General features: G+C 41.8%; 1 protein-coding gene across 1 annotated transcript in view; it reads right to left on the bottom strand.

Annotated features, from left to right (window-relative positions):
* Nucleotides 1–24,501, bottom strand: part of EIF2AK3 (eukaryotic translation initiation factor 2 alpha kinase 3) — a 43,771-nt gene that overhangs the window by 4,840 nt on the left and 14,430 nt on the right. The window contains exons 3-14 of the mRNA XM_050338722.1: nt 16,368–16,562; nt 14,302–14,432; nt 12,225–12,459; nt 11,811–11,970; nt 10,793–10,930; nt 10,150–10,272; nt 9,350–9,570; nt 8,891–9,003; nt 7,725–7,847; nt 6,338–6,487; nt 4,600–5,371; nt 92–259 (exon numbers count right to left, since the gene is read on the bottom strand). Coding sequence (XP_050194679.1) covers nt 92–259; nt 4,600–5,371; nt 6,338–6,487; nt 7,725–7,847; nt 8,891–9,003; nt 9,350–9,570; nt 10,150–10,272; nt 10,793–10,930; nt 11,811–11,970; nt 12,225–12,459; nt 14,302–14,432; nt 16,368–16,547 — 2,514 coding nt within the window. The 5' untranslated portion in view covers nt 16,548–16,562. The remainder of the gene's footprint in view (nt 1–91; nt 260–4,599; nt 5,372–6,337; nt 6,488–7,724; nt 7,848–8,890; nt 9,004–9,349; nt 9,571–10,149; nt 10,273–10,792; nt 10,931–11,810; nt 11,971–12,224; nt 12,460–14,301; nt 14,433–16,367; nt 16,563–24,501) is intronic.

Raw genomic sequence — 24,501 nt, 5'->3', positions numbered from 1 at the left:
CGGCATCAATTTACTAGGAGTGCCTGATTCCAGAAATTCAGGGCTCTTCCAGGCACTGCCAGGTAACAGCTTTAAAGCAGAGAGCACAAACCTGTTCCGGGCTCATGTAGAGTTTGGTCCCTACTTGTCCTGTGTGCCTGGCATAAGCTGGCATTGGGGTCAGTACCGATTCCTCCTCCTCATCTTGGTCCATAGCAGTTACCAGTCCAAAATCCCCAACCTTTACTATGTCATCCATTGTGAAAAATATATTGGAAGGCTGAGAAAACAAAGAGGTGAAAGGAAAAAATAAGTAATAAACAAGTGTCTGTGTTTCAGTCATTACAACACTCGATTCTAATTCAGAAGCCATTCTGTCAGGGTTAAAAACACTCATTAAACAGCTAAGAACTGTAGGTACTCAGGAAACAGGATTTACTCCTGCATTAAACACTGTCCCTTCCTGAAACTCAAACTGCTCATTTCTTGCCATTCAGCAGAGGTTTACCAGCACCACACAGGTCTGCTGAGGAACACACACAAGAGTCAACAGCTGCTGGGGACAGCAGAGATAAGTTATCCAGCTCCCCATCACGTGGCACGTTCACACCAAATGCTGCAGTTCTGACTCCTGGTCTTTTTTATTCTAATCTTGAAGTTTTATTCTAATCTAGACTCGTTCGCTTTATTATTAACCAGCACACAGCACGTCATCCTAACGTTAAATTACAGATAACGGGAGCCTGGGAACAAGGTCTGCTTTTCAGCTGCAGGGTAAATGCGCAGTTTGAGTGGGGAACAGCTGTCAGCATCACAGAATTGAAAGTTTATCTTTGAGAGAAGCTTAATTTGCAATTCACAAGAGCAGCAAGAGTGATGATCTGGCTGAAACTTTCCTTGAGCTTGTTTGCTACGTACCACCATCCTTGGCTAAACCTGATAACAGACTGGAACTGAGATGTCTCCTTGAGATTTGCATCCTGGCTGATAGAACAGCACCCACCAGATGAATGATTATTACTTTGAAATAAAACCACACAGCCTCTGTTACAAATACAGATGAACACGGAATTTTGAGGAAAGAAGAGATTGATTCTGCAAGGGGGGGAGGAAGCAGCAGGATAATGTACAGGGGAAGGGCCAAGGTGTGGTGAAAAGGCTGGGTAAGGTCCCCTCCAGAGCTCCTGGACCCTCACAACTGGGAGAACATGGTCCACGCTTTGCTGACACAAAGGCTGGAACAGGAGGAGGCAGACAGAGAGAGGGCAATATTCTTCCACAAGATTAAAGGACTACAAAACTGACCTATTTCAAAGTCCATCCGACTTCCTCAGTTAAAGACAAACCCACTGTGTGCAAGAGAGAAATGACAAAGAAAAAAGGCTTCTTGTGTTGTTTTTTTTTTTTTTTAAGCAACGGACAGCTCTGAGATAAGCACTGCAGAAACAGCTCCACAGTGCCCACATCCTGCCTCTGAAACTGCCTTCTGAGCCAGGTCTTATCTCCCCTACATTTCCCTGTGATCAATGCCAAGCCCTTCAGAGTCACAGCACATTTAGGGCACAAAAGCTGTGTGCCCTGTAAGCCCACAGGATCTCCAGGCTCTTGCTGAAGCATTTACACAGAACCCACCCTCTGAGTGCACAGCTGTGATGCCAAAAACCTTTCCATGAGAATTTCAATGCTCAAGGATTAAAGGTCTCCATTAGGGGTTTGTATCCCACTGCCTTGATCCCCATTGTCCTCCTCCAAGAAACACAGAAGAGGTCAACAAGATCTGTCTTGCTTCATGGAGGAAAAACTCTTCTTAAGAGAAAGTTTTATTTCTGTACTTCTCTGGTTGGACACAGACTGTCTCTGAATAGGATGGCATTTGGTTTCTACAATTTAAGGAGAAGGGACTTTCTGCTATTGCAAAATACCAGCAAAAATAAACCATCAGGATCTCATTTGGAAAGACAAAGTCCAAGGCAGATGCACAGGATTTTGATTTAAATCATCAGAAGAATACATCAAATGTAACCACCCTCTAGTTTAGTTATCTTGCCACCTGCACAAAGAAATTTCTCTCCATATTCTTCAGTCAGGGTAAGAACTCCCATCTTTTCACAGACTTGAATAAGCTTCTCACACATCTGGAAGACTCTGTTTAATTTAATTAATGCTGCAAAATGTATCCAAGAAGGTTCTTGCAGTTCTATGAAAGTGATAATTTCTTTTGAGCTGCCAAGCATGACCGACAGCTTATCCTAGGAATAATATTAAATTCACTTGACAGACAGACTTTTGTTTCTGTACTCCATTTGCTTCAAAAGAATTTGAACTGTGACCTACTCACTTGCCTACCTAAATTCCTGTATGCCAGTATCTCTGATTAGCAGGAGCCTAGCTAATGCATCTTAATGTGAACTGTTAATTTAAATACTTAAAATGTCTTCTTGGATCTTTTAACATTCATACATACAAATTTATTTACACACAGATCTCCCAGTTCTTGTTGGTGCCAATGGGAGCAAGAACTGGCCTCTGCTACCACTCAGCTCTTCTGCCTGTAGCAAGGCCAAAGCAGCTTTGCAGGTTATTCACTTGTTAGTGCTGGCATGAACTCAGGGTTGCATGACCAACCTCTTGGACAAATTACAAAATTAGGTGAGATCTGTTCCAAGAGGCTTCTGAAAAGTATAGAAAATGATTAAATATACTGGATGGTTTTTTTGGGCAAATTAACACATAACAGACAAACTCTGGGATCCAAGAATAACATCTGTACAAGCACAGAAAGTTTCCTGAAGGAGGAAGTTGTTCATTCAGGGAGAGCGTTTCCAAGTTGGTTATACCAAGTAAACAAAATTAAATCTCTTGTTCAAATTGCTGCCAGCACTGAACTTTTAAGATGTTCCAGCAAAACCCTCCACACCTGCTGATTAGGACTAATACAGTTTTAAGTGAAGCTCTATGTAAGGTTTACTGAACAGTGATACCAGTGAAGGGAGCTACAACTGACAGTATTGTTAAGAAAGGTTATTAATTAACATGTCTAGCAACATATTAGTACAGGGACTTAATTACTTTTATGGTCCGTTTCTCAAGCACTAAAGATTGTTCAGATAACTTGTCCAAGGTAATTGCCTAATGCTGATGGGAAAAGAAAATACTTGGATGGGTTAATGAGCTTCTAACTTTGACATATCCTTTCAGTATTAATGAATTTGAATCCCCTTTTATTGCCACATCTGAGATGGCATTTTTACCTTTGGCTTCTGCTGATATCAAATGATTACCATCTGAGAAGCTACAACAGCAGCTACAGTGATTTCAGTGATGACTCCACTAAGGTGGGTATTAATGCCTCCTCCAACAAGCAAAGAGAAACAGGAACTGCCTCTCCACTTTGGCAAAAGGGATCCATTTCTCAGAGCTTGTGCTAACGAAATTAACTTCAGCTGGGCTCCTCAATTAAATTCTGGTATTTGGTAACACATCCACTACTTTAGGTTTCAGCAAAATTAGGCACTAGCATGGGAGGATCATAGAGCAGAATGAAAGAAAAGGTGCAACAAGTTACTCCTGACTTTAGTTATGTTTAATATCAGAGGTTACAAACCACTTTTCCCAGTCCTAACTTTCTGGATGCTATCAGGCATTAAAAATATTATGAATCCTTCAGAAAGCTGCATTGTGATAGATGGCATTGATTCAGAATTCAACTCTAGGACAGTTTACATTTCAATCCCAGAGCGCTCATACTCAAATTTTACTTTCTCTAACCAAGAGTAACACCCTCCTCTTAGGCTGCACTGCTGTAGAAAGAAAGAAAATAGAATCACAGAATCATAGAATTATTTAGGTTGGAAGAGATGTCTAAGATTGATTCCAGCTGCAAACTTAACATTGCCAATTATCCGCTTCACTTGAAATGCTAGAACAGGATCCAAAATAGCTTTGTCACACAGTTCAGCACTGAACAACCCTGTCTAAAGAACATGAATTAAGAATGCCATAAAACAAATGCAACTCTTCTGTGCCAGGTACAAGAAGTCTTGCTGTAAGAAAGACTTTAATTGCAATAAACCATGATGAATGATTATTTCCTGGAGCACTGCACCTCCAGATTACTGTACAGACATTAACCCAGATTTTGTAACACCCGTGCTGAGGTCACCAATAAGAGTCAGCTATTTTAGCAGGATTTGTCTCCAGTGCCATATTACTCCCACATACAAACCAATTTTACCTGTACCCACACACTCATCATCTGTCAGTTTAAAGCAGAACTTGACCCTGAACTAACCAACCTGGCACTGCTGCTTTAGGAGCAGTGAAATTTGGAACTGTTGATGCCCAAGTCTGTAACGCAGCAGAGGGACAGTTACTCTGTAACACCATTTGAGTCAGTAAAATGTTCCAGGAATTTTACAGCACTAGAGACTTCAAGTTAGGATAGGTCCAGAGATAATCCTACAGTACTAAAGCAGGAAATGTTTGCCCACCAGACACAGCCACTGAGATAACCGTTACAAGCATAATGTGCAAAGTTCAGGCGTTCAGTGATGACCATGGCAATAAAAAAGTTAAATTAAAAACCCAACGTATTTTCTACAGTAACCTATGAATACAAACCTTGAGATCCCTGTGCATTAATCCTTTGCTATGTAGAAAGTCAACTGCCTCAGCTATCTGCAGAAATATCTGCAGACACTCTGTCCTTTCCCTCTCCTCTATCTCGCACCTTCTGCTCATCCAGTCTTTGAGGTTCTCTTTCCGGCAGAGCTGCATCTGGATGTAGAGATACACCTTTGGAGACGTGGGTTTGACTTTTTCTGCAGTATTTTTAGAAAGGTCCAGGCTTAAACTTGTTGGCCTCGGTGGAGAAACTGAGAGGGGACTTCCTGAAGCAGATTTCTTTTTATCAGATTCCTTTGTACTTTTCCCTTTATCCGCATAAAGACTCTCATCATGTGAAACATCCACTTTATCTTCCTTACTAGAAGCATTTCCACAGCCAGAATCCTCAAACACAATGGAAGAGGAGGTCCCTTCCTTCAGCTGTACAACAGGAACAGCTGAAGAACAAATTTCCAAGGAGGAATTTTCCAGCTCATTACTGTTGATAGTACTGTCTTCTACATCACAGCCCGTAAGGACACTGTCCTGAAGGTTTAACAGTGGATCTTCTGAGTGCTCTAAGTCCCTGTTGTCTGTCTCAGAAAATTCCAGAGGAGAAAAGTGGCTTCCAGATGAATCTGACTGACCACAGGGTATCCCCACAGACCTCACCCCCTCTGATGAAGTGGCAATAATTTCAATGTGCTCCTGCGTCGAAAATGGTTCTGTTCTGATCTTAAACGATGGGACATCCATCGGGCTGGGAGAGCTGAGTGGCCAGTCAGTGCTGGAAGGCAAAACTGAGAGGTCAATACTACAGAAATTGTAGCAGATTCCATCATTCCACTCAGTCCACTAGAAATGCATTTTCAGAAGATTTTAACAACTGCTACCTCTGAGACCCATGTCATACTGTAATGATGAGGGACGACCCAAGTGTGGGAATCACTAACAACCAGGATCTGTTCGCCTTAGCAAGGATAATGTTTTCTCACTGAGACAAAAGTGTTGATAAAGGAAAATTTAGCAAGCTCTGCTGCCTGGATTCCCAATGTGCAATCAGGCTTATCTTCAGCTTGAAAAAAATGCAGTCCTTTGGAACATGCACTGCGATGACTGTTTAAAGTGCCTTGGAAGAATTACAGCTGTGAAATGTTAATTTGATGCCTGAAATATAAAGGTTGCTGTATTCTAAAAATTGTGAGGCATGTTAAGATGTTATTATGAGACCACTCAGTACTCTTGCATTAGGTCTCATTCTTTAAATGCCAACATACACCCACTTTTTCCTTACACTCTCTAAACTCCTATATCTAATTTTCCGTTTTTAACCTACTTATACCAAGCTTTACAAATCATCACTCTGATTATCCCTTGCATATTTCTACTAAAATAAATTCACTGAAGCCTTGGAGTACTGAATCAGATCCATCTAAACCAAGATAACAAAGAGGAGGAAAGCAATAGAAATCCAGTCACCCAAAGATTCAATTACATAAGTTAAATTAAGAACTACATGATGTTTCCTAAGCTGAAAGAAGGACCCTGACACAAAAGAGGATCAAAAAATAGAGAGACTCTATGCAGAAGGGTAATATATTTGTACCTTGTTCAACTGAACAGTTAACAGGCCAAGTTAATAACTCTTCCCTACACAGTCTCTGTAATCTTCCTGGATCCTCTACCACTTCTCCAGTTCTGCTGATGCACAACCTCAAATTTAATTGTTACGAGAGAAACCCCCTTGAGTTACCTTTCATCTTTTAACCACTGCTCATCCATCTTTTCCTGCCATCTCTCGGGTGGAGCTTCCAGCCACGCGTTGAAATACCGGACAATCCCTGGATGTTCCAGTTTAGCCAATGCCTTGACTTCCCTCATCACCTTTTCCCGAGCCAGCTCCCTGCGATTAGGGGCGAGGACAACAACGAGAGACATGGTCACGAAAAGCAACAGCACAGCACGTACATTTCTGCAAAGGATTTAATAAAAGCTGCCCCAGTACAAACCAGGCCAGTAATATTGCTTTTCACATCAAAAGACAAGTATGTTTTAAATTCCCCAGAGTATCTCCTTTAGGTTAGAAGTGTGGAGGAGCAGTACGTGCTCACAGTGGCTAAATATTTAGTCATCCCTTTTCACATAATTACAGGCAGCAAACACTGAGAAGAAAAGGTTCATCTACCTCTCAACTGTTCTCAGGGAAAGAAAAAAAAAATCACAGCAATATTCTACAGGGATATAGAAGACACTGACACAAAGACAGACAGCAATACCTTAGGATTTGGTTTTAATTGAAATAATGTAAGGAGACTGCATAAGGACTATCTCTCTGCTGTGGACAGGAAAGCAGGAAGCCTTCTGTCTCACTGAAAGTCTTTTATCTCTCTTCATAAGACTAACTGAATCAAATGAAGTCTGATGGTTTTATTTAATGGGTTTGAATATGCTTGGAAAAGAAGAATTTAGGCTACCTTAAATTTCTGAACAGAACTTTTAAATCTTAAATAGCCATGCTTATTTTAACACATTCAAAAATAATAGTAATTCTAGATTTCATAGCTTTACCCCCTCCCTCTTGCTGTTCTAACTTGAGATTTCCAGAAGCAGTGTCTCCCATCTCCCACTAAAAGGAAGTGCTGCAAGCTCTGGGTAGGGTAATTCAGCAGCATGGCTTGACCACCTACGACTGAGAGAAAAGGTAGGGGTTGTGGGACCAGAAAATGAAAAAGATGGACAAACGGAGGCAGAAAAGCTGGTGAGGGAGAGAGAAAAGGAAGAGAAGGTGGAGTAGGAAAGGTAAGGAGAGGAAGGAGAGAAGCAAATTAACAGCAGGCTACAATAACTGGTCCTGTTAGCAAAGGCTCTATTCATCAAGGAAATCAGGAGTTCCCATGGAGCTGCAGCATCCTCACAAGGGTCCTGCTATCCAAGTATTTTAGCCAAGCAGGTCACCCTTCTGCTGGAATTACATATGCCAAATTCTTGATGCCAAAGCTAAGTCAGCCCCCCATTAAAAAAGTATGTCATTCATCCCAATGAAATATCTGGGAATTCAGCTCAGGAGCAGATGGTTCAGGGTAGGACAGGATTCCACCATTCATTCATTACTTCTGTGCCTCAACAAACCCATTAATTACCTGTTGGGCAAACGGATCCTTTTGATAGCATAGTTGCAGTCATCCACTTTATTTCTGGCTTCAAAAACCACTCCAAAACCTCCACGACCCAGACACTGAATTGGTTCAAAATCTGTCAGATATCTGTGAGCAGCGGAGTGTGAGGAGGGGACAGAAGAATGGAGGGAGGGTAGAGGAGAAAAGTGCATTAGTATAGATAGAAAAATAAAGTCACTTATGACTACGACTGAAGCAGTTCTGTACAGGCAAAACACGCTGAATGACTCGAAGCATTTCTTGTTTTTCCCTGCTCGCCCACTGAAGCTGTCAGACGGTTCTCTATTTATGAACTGGACAATTGCTGACTGTGCCTTTACCCAGCATCTATCCCAACCCAGCAGGATCCATTCTGCATGCACTGGACCAACTGAAGAGGTTTTTCAGAATATCAGGTTGCACTGGATCATGGACTATGAGGATGTAACCTAAGTTTCTACACCAAACTACGTGGCAACGGCTAAGTATTTTCTGAATCATGATTTGCCTTTAACCCTACCCTAAATAACTATTTCTGCAACTAGTCCTTCTAAATATCCTTTCTAAAACATCACTGTCCTTAAACTTTTCTTATTTTTTTTCCTCCTCATTTCAAATACTCCAGTTCTTGCTTTTAAAGCAACTGTACAGGAAATGGTCCCACTTGCTCCAGAATATCGTGACATGCCTCTATTAATCCTTCTGTCTTATCAACTCCTTTGTAACAGCAACAAAGGTTTCATTTCATGTATAGACCGCTTATTGTGCACAGTATATAAACTGTCATCTGTTTCCACCTGCAATTGCCTTTCTCTGCCTTAAACCATAAATACAGACACAGAGGGAGTAAACACCGATAAAGACCTTCAAGAATCAATCTCCCGTTTTGCGTATCAGCAAGAAATATGACAGCAACCTTCCTGATGACATGTAACCTCTTGACTCTCTGGAATTGCTCAGACTCATCATAACTGCAATGCCCTGTCAGTAGTGGGGTCACAGAGTTCTTTGTGTCGGTTGCTGATCACCCTACAAAGTCAGGACTAGGAGTACTTAGGTAAGAACAAGTGAACGCCTACTCTCCTATCTCCAGACAGCATTAGCTGTGACACTGACAACACCCTGTTCGTGTTGTGTTGGACAGAGCTCACCTTGACACGTAGCCAGAGTTCTTGACATCACTCCAGCTGTTTTCTTTAACATCTCCACAGGTGGGCTCATACTTGCAGTCAGTCTGACACTGTGTTTCAGATTCCTTCCGCAGCTAACCAGGGTTTCCAAGACAAGAACAAAACAAACAAACAAACAAACCAAAATCAACTCCTTAAGTACCTGAGACTAGTTTGTACCCCAGATACAGCGTTAAATAAATATTTCCCAAGATCTTGAAGCAATCTAATCTACTTGCTAAGTTAAGTCCAATCTACAGTTAAGCAAATTGTGGCAGCTGGCAGCCTTCACAGACAGATTAAACAATAAAATTTAGCCTTTTGATTTTTTTTTAAATCTCATTAGTTATTAACTTATTAATATTACTCACTTCAGACTCAAAACTGAAAGAAGCAGCTAAAATAACTAACCTTTTAGAACTCAGGAAAAAAAATACTTACTCTGCTGTACGGATGGGGATGGAAAAGTTTGCGTACGATGAAAGTTGTGGCCACGATGCAAAATATAATGGTGCCAACAATTTCCTTCCACCAGTGGAGCAGGAGAACAGGATCTTTTTTGCGAATGTTCTTGTAATTCGTATCATCAAAAAATCGAACGGTGATCTGGTTGCTACGTTTGTTTCTCTCTCTCTTGTAGTAGGGTAAGTAATAACCATTATCTGCGTAGGAAAGACACAAAGAGACCAGATTTACTTGCAGGTAACTACAAAACAATTTTGGCTTCTCATTAATAAGGTTTCCTACACAGACACAGGGTATTTTTGTTTGCATGCCCCATGATTTTAAATGGCACATGAGCAAATTCAGTAAATCCAGGTGGTGGATAGCAACTAGGTCACCCATCAAAGTCTGCCTCTTCAGAAGGCCTGACCACTGACAGCTTTAAGCCAGAATATCTTCCATATGGAAAACTTTCCACCACCAGGCTGTGGTGGCAGCACTGTTAGCAAATTCTGAATGACGTAATTCCTAAGCTTTTCCCACTTGGACCAAGTATCAGTGGCAATGGCAGCGCACACAACAGCTCTCCAGGCACTCTGAAGTGCTCTGTGGGGCACTAGCTGGTACCTACACCACAACCTGGAAATCCTAATTTGGGCAATGGTTTCCTAATTCATTAAATGTTAAAAAAAATACATGTATTTAAGATCAAGCAACTGGCCATTTGTCAAATTACACAGCCAATAAATGGGTAAACCTGGCTATCTGAAAGACTTAAAATTTGGAACTTCACCTACCATAAGGATACTGCAGAACTGACAGTGCTCCATTACTGTACTCCTCATGAGAATACTTGTCATTGCTGAGGCACTTATCAAACTCATCAGAGCCCACCAACACTGGAGTCCTGGAAGGAGAATCTAAGCAGAAAAGACATGATTTTCTGAGCTGAACTGTGTTAAAAGTTCTGTTCTCATATTATTTTAATGAGAACTCCAACTATATAATCTTAGAAAATCCCTCTTGGACCAGACCATGAGAAGCAAATTTCAGAGAACGCAAGGAAACATTAATAGGGATATTTCAAGGTTACAGTTACTTAACATCTTCTCCCTTTGCTAAAACAGTAGTTTTGGACAAGTCAATTCACTCCTATTCACATCACTGTGAAAAGCTTCTTCCTCTTTTTGTTGAAAAATTCAATTTAGAAGACCCAGCACTTCATTATTAAAAAAGACCCTGTCAAATCCATAGTAAAAGAAAGCAGACATTAAATATTTAATTAGAAAAAAAATAAACACTTAATAAAGCACAGAAATAGTTCCTGAACTGCTTTACAGCTGGAAATATTAGACTAGTTTGGACCATACTGGAAATCAGAAAGACGTCCTGTTTTTTATCAAGCTAAGACAATAAATGAAACTCTGAATTGTTACTTACGGATTAAAGGTTTCCATTTGATTTTGGGAAGAGGAATAATTGCATTATCGTTCCTGGATTCCAGAGCCTTTGGGTTGGTTGGGAATTTCTCAGAAATTCTAACTGATGACTGAAGATACAACTGGCCCCTGAACATACCTAAGTAATAAATCAGAGAGCATATCAGTCTTTAGATTTAGTTATCTTCACCATCAGAATAAAACTGCCCAGTAAAATGGGGTTAAAGCCATTTTTGAAAATATTTCTTTATATTCTGAGAACCAGAGATACTGACTCTGATTGCTAGGCTGGATTAATTCAAATCTTTCCCCTGTTCTAGAAAACGAAGAGGTCAGGACACCTCATCTTCACTGCCTGAGAGCTGGTGCTACAGGAAAATGCCAGCAATTTTTAAGAGCTATAAAGCAGCTTGGGCTTTGCACAGGTAAAACCCCTCTCAAACTTCCTACCCTCGTTAATGCTGCACAGATTACTCCTCAACAGCCACTACCAGGGAGGCTGGAACTATCTGCCTTCTTCCTAGTGTTATTCTTTATCTGTTATTCTCACCACTAACAGGAAAGCTACAAGGTGTAAAGATTTGGAGAAAAAGGCAAAGACAAACCAAGTCTTAGAAAACCAAAGCACATTTACCTCCCAGAGACAGACAGCTGAGGAGGAGGACCTGGGGCCTTTATTTCAAATTGTCACAAGCCACATCCAATGAACTCTGACAGCTGGATGAAAACCTAGTCCTGTAAAATCTTACCTGAATTTTCTTCATGGTAAATTACTTAATCAGTGTACAAATTAGCAGGCAATAAGACTGCCTTGTTAGCTATAAACCTGTCTTCTAAAGTTTCAAGACTTTCAGTCATCTCTAATGTACTGAAACTACAAAGCAGTGAACATTTCAGAGCCAAAATGGAAAATATTTCTAGTTTTGAAATCTACCAGTACAAAAAGATCTGCTTTACTACAATCTCAACAGAGAAATGAATAACATTTACTACAGACAATGCTGCAGTTGGTGTCTCACCCAAATAGACACTGGATTCTGTGGCCCCTCTGGCAGCTTCCACAAGATCTTCATCTTCCAGTACCTCATTATTTGCAGTGTAACTTGTGTCATCAAACAGACTGATTGGAATTACTTTGCCATCCTTAAGCAGCCATGCAGAAGCAATTGGAGTGCAAAACTGAAGGAGAGAGAGGTAGTTGGAAAATTAATGTTGTATTAAAGAGCTATCATACAAGAATAAGGCTAAAAAATGTGCCTAAATTCCTTGTTTTAATTTTTGTAACAGATGCAGCAGCTCAAAGTCAGAACTTTAGTCAAAAAATTCCAAGCAGATGTGTGCTCTTTTACAAAGACAGCGCCTGAAACCCAAGATGAAAGACATCTTCACAACTTCTGCTTTTGTGATATTTAATAGTCTGTCTTTTCCCTTACCTGGTATTCCCATTCCAGATGTCCTCCTCGTTTGTTAAAAGCCATCACCTTCCAGTCAGCCACCGAGACCTTTATCACTGTGTCTTTCATCATAGCTTCCTGCTCCTCCACATCCGAAATGATTTTTGTTTCTTCTTTGTTCATGGTTGATTTAAAATTGCTCTCGATGTATCCTGCTCTGGTTTCAATATCTGGGACATAGCGCAGCTCAAAGTGACCAACACTGAAATTCCACCTTAAAGAAAAAGAGAAAAACTTCGTAGAAGCAACTTGTATATTCCAAGGAAGTCTCAATTCTCTGTCCAGAAGATTCTTACACCAAATTACCTTTATTTGGCCCATATTTTCACAGTAAACCCTCAGACTGCCAGATGAACAGAACTGTACCAAGAGGGGAGTGCTAATCCAGAGCATAAACCAAATAAGCTGAGAAATCTTGCCTAACATGATGGGTGAGCTGAGAAAACAGCTGGTGAAGTAGGGCCAATGCCACTGAAGGTTTAGTATAAGGAGAGGGCAATTAAAATCATCAAATAGTACAGCTGAGTCTGCTTAGTAGGAAAACATTGTGGAGCTGATGAAAGCAGCAAGTACAAAGCTTTTAGGAAGCAGCATCCTACACAAGACATACTTCTCTTCACTAATTGAGTGGATTTAATTGGAAATCTGAGATTTTTCAAACTGAGGAAGGGATAATGCTTTTTTTGTTTGTTTTAATCCCACATACAACCTAACACAGATCCCTTGGCAGATGCTGCATGAAACCAGGACCACTCGTGTCCCATATAGGTTAACACTCAAAAAGACAACTACATAATGAAATGCATAGAGAGCACAGAGTTTTATTGCACAGCAAAAAGCTCTTCAATTCCTGCAAACCAACAAAGATAGAGATGGGAAAGGATGGCAAGTCTGTATCTTAAACAGCACAAAGTGGTAAATATTTCTTGAACAGTATGTTTGGATATCCAGAGTTTCTTATCAGTCTGGCAACCACCAGGAGCCTAAACTGTCTCCTTGAAGAATTTACACCGTTATGATAAACATTTGACATAATTTATATACATGTTTCTTTCTCTGAATTAAACCCCCAGATCTATCCCAGTCATTCCATGTCACCAGGAGAGGCACCTCTGTTTCTGACCATACAGACAGAAGAATTCTAGTGCACAAGATGCAATACCATGGCTTTGACACACTCTCTCCCTGCTTATATCAGCCTCCAAGAATCACAGAACCCAAGATTTATCTTCTCAGACATCTGATCTGTTAATCTATTGGAGTTCTCATTAGGTCATCCCTGATACACTACAGATGCACAACCTGTCACATCCTGCTGCAAACAGAAGAGGGAGCAGGGGAACAGGGAATGATGAGTTCTCTACTAAATTGCTGGGCAGTTACTGTATCTATGAGCGGCAACCAGCCTTCTAAATCTGTATTTTATCAAATGGGTTTTGGTGGGTTTTTTAGCAGAATACATGTCTGTATCTTTATAAAAATCTTATTGTATTAAAACTTCAACGTGACAATGTTAGGAAAATCACAGATGGAACCAGTTTCTACAGCTTGTAAAAACCAGATCACCTACCTTATGAAATGAACAATACAGATCTAAGAATGATTTAAAATATCAACTTAAAATGAAAGCTAAAGACATCAAGCATAAAAAACCCACCAGAGATAGTTACCATGAGTAGGTGAAGAACTTAAAAGTGAATCAGGAGGTCGTAGTAAGACTTTTAAACTGCCTCTTCTTGTACAAAAAGCAACAGTTAGAACTAACATTTGTGACATTTGCCTTGTGCAGCAGAACAGTGACAAACTGAGGTATGCAAGGACAAGGGAAGTAACTGTTATTTGACTCTTATCTTTTCTGTCTAAACTGAAGCCCCAGACATTTTTAAAAGCACTGAAGAGCAAAAGGGTTCGATCCTCTCCAACAGCCCAGTGCATTCCTTTGCTGAACAACCTGAACTCCCCATGCAATTTCTAAACTGATGAGAGTAAAAAGAAGGTCAAATCCTTAAAACATTACATGTCAAGGACTGTGTCTGTGGGTTGTCTCTGAACTCACTTTTCATTGCCGCTGCGGGGTCCAACAGCACGGACTGTTTTCTGGGTTCGGTGTAACAGGAGCGTCTCCTCCTGCTCCGTCTCGTCGTCGTCCCACCGGCGACATCCCACAGCTGAGCAGATGTACTTCACCTAAGGGACAAGGCAGGAGACTCCCCTGTGCAACTTCAAAACAAGTGTAACCCACAGCAACACTCAAAGCCAACAATCCTCACAACACATTTTTGGCTGCCGGGCAATTTTGAGCTCTGTGACTTTAGATGCTCGACTTGAGGGATGTTGAAAAGCCTGGTTTAAGAGATAAGGGCTTTTCAGAACTAGGATTTTCAAAGGATCCTAGAAAGTTTACAGCTTGTGGTATTTTGACTACCACTTGACTATATTTTGCATGTATTTCTACTTCTAACAGAAAGAAATCTTAGCTTCCGCTTTTCCCACTATTTTTATGGACATCAAAAGAACATTCCTAAAAGACCCACAGCATAATTCTGCTTTCATGTCATATTTGTCTCAGCATAACTCTATCAGCTTCAAATGAACTACTATTGATTTATATAAAATACCACAGAGCCTTTCCCCTTTGCCTTGTCAGCTATTTAGGGGAAAGAAAACCTTACTGAACTCTCACAATCACACAGACTTTGCAACAGTCCTAATCCCAAACAGAATTTGCATTATATGGGCAACTGTATTTTGAAAAGGGAGTTGAACACACTTAGGAAGTTTGGATTGACACCAAACTGCCAAAGACAAGAGACTGCTTCAACTTTTAAGAAGGAAGAGTCAGGCTCTATTTCCCCTATGAGACACCACTGCTACTGTGAGTGTAAGGCAGGAATAAAAACAGAAGTTAAAATCTCCACTTTCTGAGACGCTGGGGAAGAAGCAGTCTGTTGGTGCACAGAGCCCAGTGAGGAAATCAAAAGGAATTCATGAACTCTTGTTTTGGGTCTATGCTCTTCAGCACCGGTGATGACTCTACACCACACCACACAACAGAAGGGTTCTACATCAAAATCGTATGGTGAAAATGAAAAAAAAAAACCAAAAAAACCAACAACAGCCTGATTTTGCTGAAAACAAACATTGGGAAGTTTAAATTTTTTTAACAGAACCTATTTTTTAACCTGTTCCAAAATGTTACAATGTTTCTCGTTTACCAAATGTCTGTTCTTCACTACACAAAGTATCTACAAGCACTTTAATGACATCTGACATTAAAGACGGGGACAGGGATGTCAGTTCTAGGATTATGAATAATGCAACTAATTCCTGGGCTTTTTCTAGCCTTTTTTCCATTTGTGCTTTTTCAGGACATACAATTTTGAACCAGTGGGTTTCAGAAGAAAAACACCTTCTGTACTAGTCAGACAGCAAGTAGTTTTTAACTTTTACATATGACTCTACAATGTAAGAAGAGCTTCTTCTGAGAGACAGTAAACACACTGACAACAACTACAAGTCTTAAACTTTAGAATAAGTTGAACCTTTTTCTTTTCTCATTAGTTTTGGAAGATCTGAAATAAGTTATGAAAAAAATGACACATAAAGCCTTAACTGATATGCAGTAAAATGGACAGCAAAGTCTACTTCAAGCAGGGCCAGATGACAAAGGTGAACTCCTCTCCCAGCTTGGTAGAAAGGGGTCATCCCTCTTATCCTCCCACTTGCCTCTGGTCACAAAGCCCCTGTCCCTTCCCTTGTCCTGGCTCTGAGACTCCCCAACCCCTTCCTACAGCTCACCCAGCATAAAACTAATCCAGTAAAAAGTGTGCAGTGCTCTGCTGGGTTTGCAAGCTGAATCAGCTGAACAAAGAGTGAGACAAGGGTTAAAGCCAGCACAGGGGACGCAGCAGCAGCTCCCAGGAAGGAGGAGGTGGCAGTGAGGGGCTCAGCCGTGCCACCTACTCCAGCCCACTGCAGCTGTTGCCCAAGACTCTGCCCTTTCGTGCCCTGCAAGTTGTACCCCTGAGCTGTACCACAGTTTAAATCTCAAGAGTTACAAGAGTTTGCAAGGCAGTGCTCGAAGCACACACACACACAGAGAAAACTCTTACAAGCTCTTACCTTCCCTGAGTAGGAGCTCAGCCCGTAGGTCGTCAAAGACTTTCCCCCAACCAGGACCACGTCCTCGCCAAATTTGTAGGATGACTCCAAAAGAGATTCTACCGTGAAGGGAACTGCTTCCATGCTCTCTCGATCCCGATCCCACTGGAAAAGGTCCCCATCCAAGGAAGGGATTATCATCTTATTTCCAAATACCTAAAATAATTGAACTGAAGGTTAGCTATGATTTAACCACAGTTTTATCAAAACATACAGACCACAAATGGAAACAGAAATGCTGTAGAAGCAAGTCCAGTTCATTATATTCCAGTGTCCTATTTTATGGTTTCATATCCCAGAGTCTTATTTTTCAAAGTCACACTGAAGACAGAAAACTTTCAGGCCTTCAAATCAAATCCATATTTCACTATTCTTATTTGAAAAACAGTTCAGTGTGTGACACTTCTTCAAAACATTTTAGAGCTCAACCAGCTGACAGGTCAGTGTTCATTCAAACTGCAGAAAATACGATGTGGGCAGAAGCATTCTCCAAGAGACAACCACTGGTAAAACTGCTAAATTTTGTAGATTATTTATGATAGTTTCAAGACAGTGGCATTTTAAAAGAAAAACTGAGCCTGTTTTTACAATTAATGACTGCTCCAGAATATCTAATGTTCTGTAAAGCAGGGAGAGCAATTATCACTGAAATCAGAGCTAACATTTCCCCTCTGCCTTTCCAGACAGTTAAATCTGACTTCACAGAATCTACATTTAAGCACACTGTTCCTTTAAAATCTGCCTGGCTTTTTGCTAAACATACATGTTAAAAAAAAAAAAAAACTAAAAAAATCTTCACGGGGATACGACGTTTCATCCATAACAGTGAGATTTTCAAGGAGATCCTGGTTCGGAAGTATGAGTCATTGTCAGTGAGTACTAAGGGACTTATTAAGAAACTCATTATCAGCATGATGGACCATAACTAATACTGTGGAGCCACAGTGGCTGTGCCCATCAGGAACAGTGAGAAAGTGTAATCCACATAATCTTAGCTATTGAGGATGTGGATTAACATGGAAGATTTTAATGCTTTTTCAGAACCTCTGTCCACTTGGGCAGTATCCTACAATGTAATTACATTAGATTCAGATACTTTAAATATTAGGATTTAAAGGTTAGTTCTGGTACACATATATTAGTCACTTCAAACAAAATATTCCTGCTCAGACTCCGAGGCACACATGTGTATTACAAAGGATACAAAAGCTGCAGAAGGTTTCTGGTTATTATTTCTTGGAGCCACTGTGAGGATCTGAAACCACATCTTCTGCGTGATTCAAATTGTCTCTAACATGAGACTTTTTATTCCTCTAACTGGGTCACAGATGAGCAAACAGCATTAAGCAAAGTTGGGATTCACCTAAACAGGCAGGGAACTGCAGGTGTTGTAAATGTGTGCATGTCATGACTAATATCTCCCCTTACACTGTTTGACACACCTCATTCACAGAGAAAATTCAGGTGAGCTACCCGACAATGCTGGTGACTTTTAAGATCCCCAAAGGATTCAACACCCCTACTTTCTGGCTTTGAAAAGCCTCACGATGACTGACAATTAAAGTATAAACTCCTCTCAGGAGTACAATGTGTAATTGAAGTGATGATAAAAACAAATCCCTGAGAGTACGTTGTGAAGCTCTTTACAAAGCAAAATGAAGTGTGTTTTTTCCCTCCCAGATATTTACCTTATGGCAAAAAAAGCCAAGTATCCTGGAAGAGACACTGAACAAATGTTGCATTAAGGCCAACCATTGGAGAGGAGAAATAAACACACATGGCTCTATATATACACACAGAAAGAAATCAACAATGAAAAGGAAAAATTCCTGGGGCAGGAAGGGGTCATTTGTAAAAATCACCTGATCAGTGGGGAAAAAAAGCAAACAAATCAGGTTTACATAAGCATTCATATTCAGGAGCTGCCTTGTGATCCTGAGAAACAAAGGCATGTAGATTTTGGAAAACACCCTTTCAAAAACAGAAGATACCAGTGCCAAAGTTGCTGCTGCAACCATGGTGGAGTACCTTGTTAAAACATTCATCACAGAAGAGTAACATCACAAAATGTTTTTCTAACACATTCTTTCAAAAATGGGTAATAATTCTGGTAATAACTCTTGGTCTGTGCAGCTGTCACCTTGCATTAATAAACCCTCTGTAAGGTTTTCTTCCTGCATGTGATCCATATGCCTGCCAGCAGCTTGGGGGCTTGTGCTCACCTCCAGCAATAGGAGATATCCTGCTCCAAGGGCTGCAGACCATCCCATCAGTTTGTGAAGAGAGGAGGCAGTGGTGTAAACCGCCCAGGAATTGCTGCTGAGCAAGGAAGGCTCTCAGTGGGCAACTGTGGGCTCTGGGGACAGTGTGACACACGTCACCTTAAGCATTTCCCTTGTCCCAAAGCTTTTGCTCCAGGATTCCGACTCTGACATTTTCCACTAGCAAACAACACAGACACGTTGGCCATTTCTAGGAATTACGAGCCCAAACTCCCAGCCCACATGAAGATCACTCAGCAACCACACACTTGTAATACTCCCAAGATACGGATCAAATCAGGTCATGCCTTCAGAGCTTCCCTGGCAGTGGGTCACTGCCTGCTCATCCATTACAGCCTCGGTTCCCATAAGCTGTGGAGTGCAGATGACACCGTGTGGTCAGCTCTGCCATCACCTGCCCGTGCTCCCAGCCTCGAGGGCATCTGTGGGAGCAGCACGTCCTGCGTGACATTGGGAAGGAAAGGCTGAGAAAAGACACAACTGCTGTGGGTGAGGATCAGGAAAGGGAGCACAGGCAGCAGGAAGAGCTGTTGCAGTGAAGGACAATGCCAGGGCAGGAGCAGATGGGGTTAAACTGACCGGGAGTAAGTGCAAGCCAGATATTTGGGTTACTATCACAAACATGGTATTTCACTACAGAAACAGAACAGGGGGGAAAAATCACCTTCTTTTAAGATTCCTCTATCTGTAAGAGGGATTACATGACACAGTGCTGACAAGGGACTGCACCTGATAACCACAAAGGTCTCCTTTTACCAAAATAGCTTTATTTGGAGAATGGGACAGGTATGCAAATGTGCCACTTGCAGGTGCCCACATACACATGCAACAAAAGCCATTTGTGGCCACTTGTGGCGACATCTGGTTTTCAAAAGAGCAGTTCAGCTAGAGGCTTTGGAAGGACATTAATAATAACATCAACTCCTATTCAAATTATGCAGCTCATTCTCTGGTAGATCAGAAGCAGCAAAGGGACTTTCCTTGAAAGTACTAGCAAGTAGCATCGGCATGCAGCTCAGGTAAAGGAATGACATCACCCTGTATCTCAAAAGCATTACCTCATCTCCTAATCCAAGGAGTGAGTCACCCAGGCAGTCAGCTGCAAATCTCTTGGCACAGAAAATGTAGGTTACCACGATGCACTTACACATTCCTCTGATCTGTCAATGTAAATAGCTATTTGTTCAGCTTCACCGGTCAGCAATATGGCACATAATTGTTAAGTGGCTTGTCTTTCAGAAGTAACACTTAAAAAAAAAAAAAAAAAAATCCCACATTAACTAATAATGGCCAGTCTTCGCGAGCGAAGATCCGGGGAAGGTCTTTCCACCTTCCAGCCTGCGCATTGGATTTTTTAGGTGAGACAGTGTGCGCGGAACTGAGCCCACCTTTTAATCCTAAGGTTCATCTGCCGGGGCCAAGCGAGCTTGGACAGTGGCAGTGAGGTCCTTAGGACGTAGGTGGGTTGCCTTTAAGGACTAACGAGCCCCACCTGCCCGGGAGTGGCCCTGACCGGGAATCGAACCCGGGTCTCCGCGGTGATAGCGCGGCGCCTTTACCCCCTAGACCACCAGGGGCTCCACCACATTAACTATCGAGCCCTAAATGAGACGCTGCTCTTTTTGCTCATTAAAGAGTTTGAAGCCCAAGTTCTCCATTGGCTCTGCGCGGGGCTCTGCAGCCCTATCAGCGGCGCGGGCTGCGCAATCTCCAGGCCGACGGGTGAGGTAATGCAGTTTCTAAAAAGCCCTCACCGAAAAAAAAAAAAAAAAAAAAAAAAAAAGCGAAAAGGCACTAACGATCCGAAATGGCATTCGCTACCAGGGAATTTGCTGTCTAGACTCTTTACTGGAAAGGAGGGCACCGTGCAGGTGCCGCGGCAGGTTGATGGGCACGGGGAGCCGATGATTTATAGCGGTGGGGGAAAGGGAAACAGAGAGAGAAAGGGAAAAAAAAAAAAGTGTAAACAGAGATCAAAACGAGCTGAAGTACTAAAGCTTCCAGGAGCGGCTTAACAGCAAGCGTGACATTCTACCCCATTCCCAACACGCTTTATCATCTAAAGCAGAAATCAAGCCTGCTCACGTGCAGACACATCTGAGCCAAGTCTGGTGCCAAAACAGTCAATATTATTGTTTACAGATGGGCTGGACTGTCTAATAACTCCAAGGAAACAACTAAGCACAAGCAAAATATTTTCTTTAGAATAGGAAGCGTTATTTTATGCCTTTATGTTTTTCTCACACTTCAGGTTGTAGTTTTCAAATCTTGCTGTTACTATAAACTGTGAGAGCTTCATTCCAGCTCCTAATTAACTAAAGACTAACCTATATGATCTTAAATGATAAGGGCGCCAATTTTTTTCCCCTCTACGATTATCCCTACAATAGGATCACTGTAACAAACAGGATCAAAGCCAACACGAAGCATGCTCTTAAGAAGGCTACTTCTCACTGAGAACTGTGTCTTTTAAGCCTCCTTAAAATTAATCTAGGCAACATATTAAAAGTCACATATGGCAGCTTCATTCTGAAGGGTAGAAACAAGAGTCTGCACAAACAAATCTGGGAAAGAGAAAGCCACCTTGTATGCTCCACATTAAAAACCAAACAAATAAAAAAATCCCAAACCATAGACAGACAGTAATGCAGGTATTCCTACCATAAATGTTTAAAATTTTTCAGGTTAGAGAAGATACACACACACATACACATTAACGTTTTTTGAGATGTCCCTAGTTCAGGCTGGTCCGTAACTGATTTATTGTCTGTTCTTTCTTGCTTAGCATGCAGGGACATTATCTGCACAGACCCACTGGTTTATGACTTCCCCTCAATAGAAGAGGTTATTTCTCCTCTTCACCTTAGATTTCAGGATGCTGATTTGTCAGTTTTCCCTCCAGATACCTGGAGGAATCCTGAAGCACAGGGCACTACAGGGGTGACACTGCAGTATTATGAACACCCAAACCCTAATGAAACAGCAGCACACTGGGGCGAAGGGGCCAGCTGGAGTGTTCAAACTTCGCAAGGCCCACAAAATCTCCACTTCCCTAAGAAGAGAACAAAGACCCAGGCACTAGTACAATACTCTGAAAAACAAAGACTGTTGAGTTAAGCTATTGCACTGCCTTAAGCACTGGTAAAAGAGCAAAGTATTCTTCAGAGCATACAGTGCTGTTCAACCAGCCAAGGAAGAAGAAAATTGACTGCAAAGGGGAGTCCACAATTTACATCAGTGAAACAACCTTCTGAGATGTGTTCAAGGGCAACAAGGAAGCTGAAGCAGGAAATACCAACAGACAGGTGGCTGTTTGTCTAGAAAAATCTTTCCTTGTGAGTGGCATTACTTCTGATCTCAGCACTACACTTGTTTACAAAGTGCATACCCGTTGCTGACCACCTCCCATGTCTGTTAAGCAGAGCACATGCCCAGACCGGCTTCAAGACCTGGACCGTGAGAAAGGCTGCACCTGGAGGTCAGATAAATCAGTATTTTATTGAGCTGTTTATGAGGCAGGATCAGGTGGCCTTCCTCCTCTGAACAGGTAAGAGCCAGCCTGTGCCAGAGCGGCACATCAGAGGAGCCATGGAAATAAGGGTTTGTCTCAGTTGGGGTGTGACAGACTGAAAGAGCACACACACACACCAGCTCTGCACAGCAACAGTGAGAAGAAGAGATGTGTCTCAAACCTCAGGCTGATTTTTACCTGGGTGCACAGCTCACCCAGCAACAGTTCACAGCATCTGTCTACTGGCCAAACCTAGTCCCCAGCTCCTGCCTACCTTAAGATCCTTAGGACACAAGTTTGGATCTATGACAATCCTTCTTTGCTTCCACCATCCCCCACACTCCACAAGCTCGTAGTTTTGATTTCATTTTTCACGAATACATGAAAAAAAGTCATAAATGCAACTTCCACCGCCTTGTACTTTGTGTATGATCAGCACATGAAGTGTTGCTGTAACCCTGTGCCTGGATAAGTACTGGAGATCTCATTTCAAAACTCCTTTATTCTGCCCTCAAAGTAACACCTGCAACATCCTTCTGACAACTTTAATAAATGACAGAGGTTGGCATCTCTGTCATGATTCTACACTTCAGATCTTAAAATCTGATCAGTTGTAAGCACCAGGGTCCCAGCAAAACTCTGTATTACACCAATAGTGTAAAAAGCAACAGATGATAGCAGCACAGTAGAGAATTACACTCTCCAGCATCAGGGGCACAGTATCTTTTTCAGCTTGAGTTTGCCCTTAAAAGAATTACTCCTCCTCTGCCCTCCCTTGAAGAGCCATGCAGGGAACTGGAGGAACCACAGTGTGTTAACCAGACCACCCCAGCTTCAAAAGAGATCACGAACCCAATACTGTTTGCTCTGCAATCAAACAGACCCTCCTTCTGAAGACAAGCAAACTAAAATACCACTGTTACTTTAATCACAGTCAAACAAGACTTGGGGCTTTGACTACAGAGATGCCAGCCTGCTCTGCTGCCATGGTAACAGACTTTTAAAAACTGTTCTCCTTAATAATAATAAAAAATCCAACTGCACGGTGCTTTAAGAAAGACTTTATTTTGACATTATTCCATCCCCCTCTTTTTCATGGCAAGTTTTATTAGTAAGACTGTAAGTCTCCTGAAACTTAAGAGCAGTGATTTCTGAGGCAAACTGGTGCTGCTGCTGCTACAGAGCCCATCACTGAGCTCCTTGAAACTAACAGCACATAAGGAAGTAGATCAGTGAGGAAAATGAAAATTCCTCGAAGCCTTGCCTCTCCAGAGAGAGGCCCCACATAGAAGTTCATCAGCCACCATGGCAAAATTAGTATTTGTATTGGGTTTGCATGGCAAGGCTTTGGTAGTGAGGGTGGGGCTACAGGGCTGGGAGGGACCCCACACTGGAGCAGGGGAAGAATATGAGGAGTCCTGCCATGAGGAGGAAGATTTGGTTTTATTTCTCACTATCCTACTCTGGTTTGATTGGTAGTAAAACTAGTTTTCCCAAGTCTTTTTTGCCCGTGACAGCAACTGGTAAGTGATCTCTCCCTGCCCTTGTCAAGCTTTTCAATACATTTTCTCTCTCCTGTTCAGCTGAGGAGGGGAGTGACAAAGCAGCTTTGGTGGGCACCTGGTGTCCAACCAGAGTCAACCCACCACAGTCCTCCTCCAGTACTGGGATGTTTAAAGACAAGGTTTTAACTCTACCCCGCCTCAAAGCTCTCCTGCAGACTCCCTGGACTCCTACAGCACTACTGAGAGCTAAGCAAGCTGCTGCTCCTCAGAGACACGGAGCACGGGCAATAGCAGAAGCTCATCGCACTCCAGGGGTCCAGGATTCAAGCTGAGCTCTGCTGGACTTTGTGGGTTTCTTCCCCTGGCCCTGCCTGGACAGCATGGTGTTTCAGATAAGGACACAGAGTCCGTGTGTCTTGAAAAATTAAGTCATAGGGTAACTCCAGTAGGAAGAGAGTCTGATAGGAGGAAGACAGAACACAGAAAATCATAATCTCCTCTTTCAAGGATGCAAAGAAAGTAGAGTGAACAAAACATGCAGCGAGTCTGACAGAAAGATTAATAGTTACCTCCTTATGGAGCACAAAGTCCAGAAGAAATTCGGAAATGAGATGTCAGCGGCTGCGCTGCTGGAGGAATGATTTGCTGAAGTGTCTAAAATGTTTAGCCCTTGAAACAGGCACTTCTATATACTGATAAAGATACAGGCTGAAAGTTAAAAAAGGCTTCAGAGCACAGTAAATTACTCTGTTGTGTACTAGGCAGCTGAATTCTCATTAAGTTATCCATTACCTGAA

This window comes from Myiozetetes cayanensis, unplaced genomic scaffold (genome assembly GCF_022539395.1).
Source record: "Myiozetetes cayanensis isolate MyiCay16 unplaced genomic scaffold, myiCay2020 scf7, whole genome shotgun sequence".
Taxonomy (NCBI): Eukaryota; Metazoa; Chordata; class Aves; order Passeriformes; family Tyrannidae; genus Myiozetetes; species Myiozetetes cayanensis.
The sequence above is the reverse complement of the archived record's forward strand: the minus strand, read 5'-3'. Positions and strand labels throughout refer to the sequence as shown.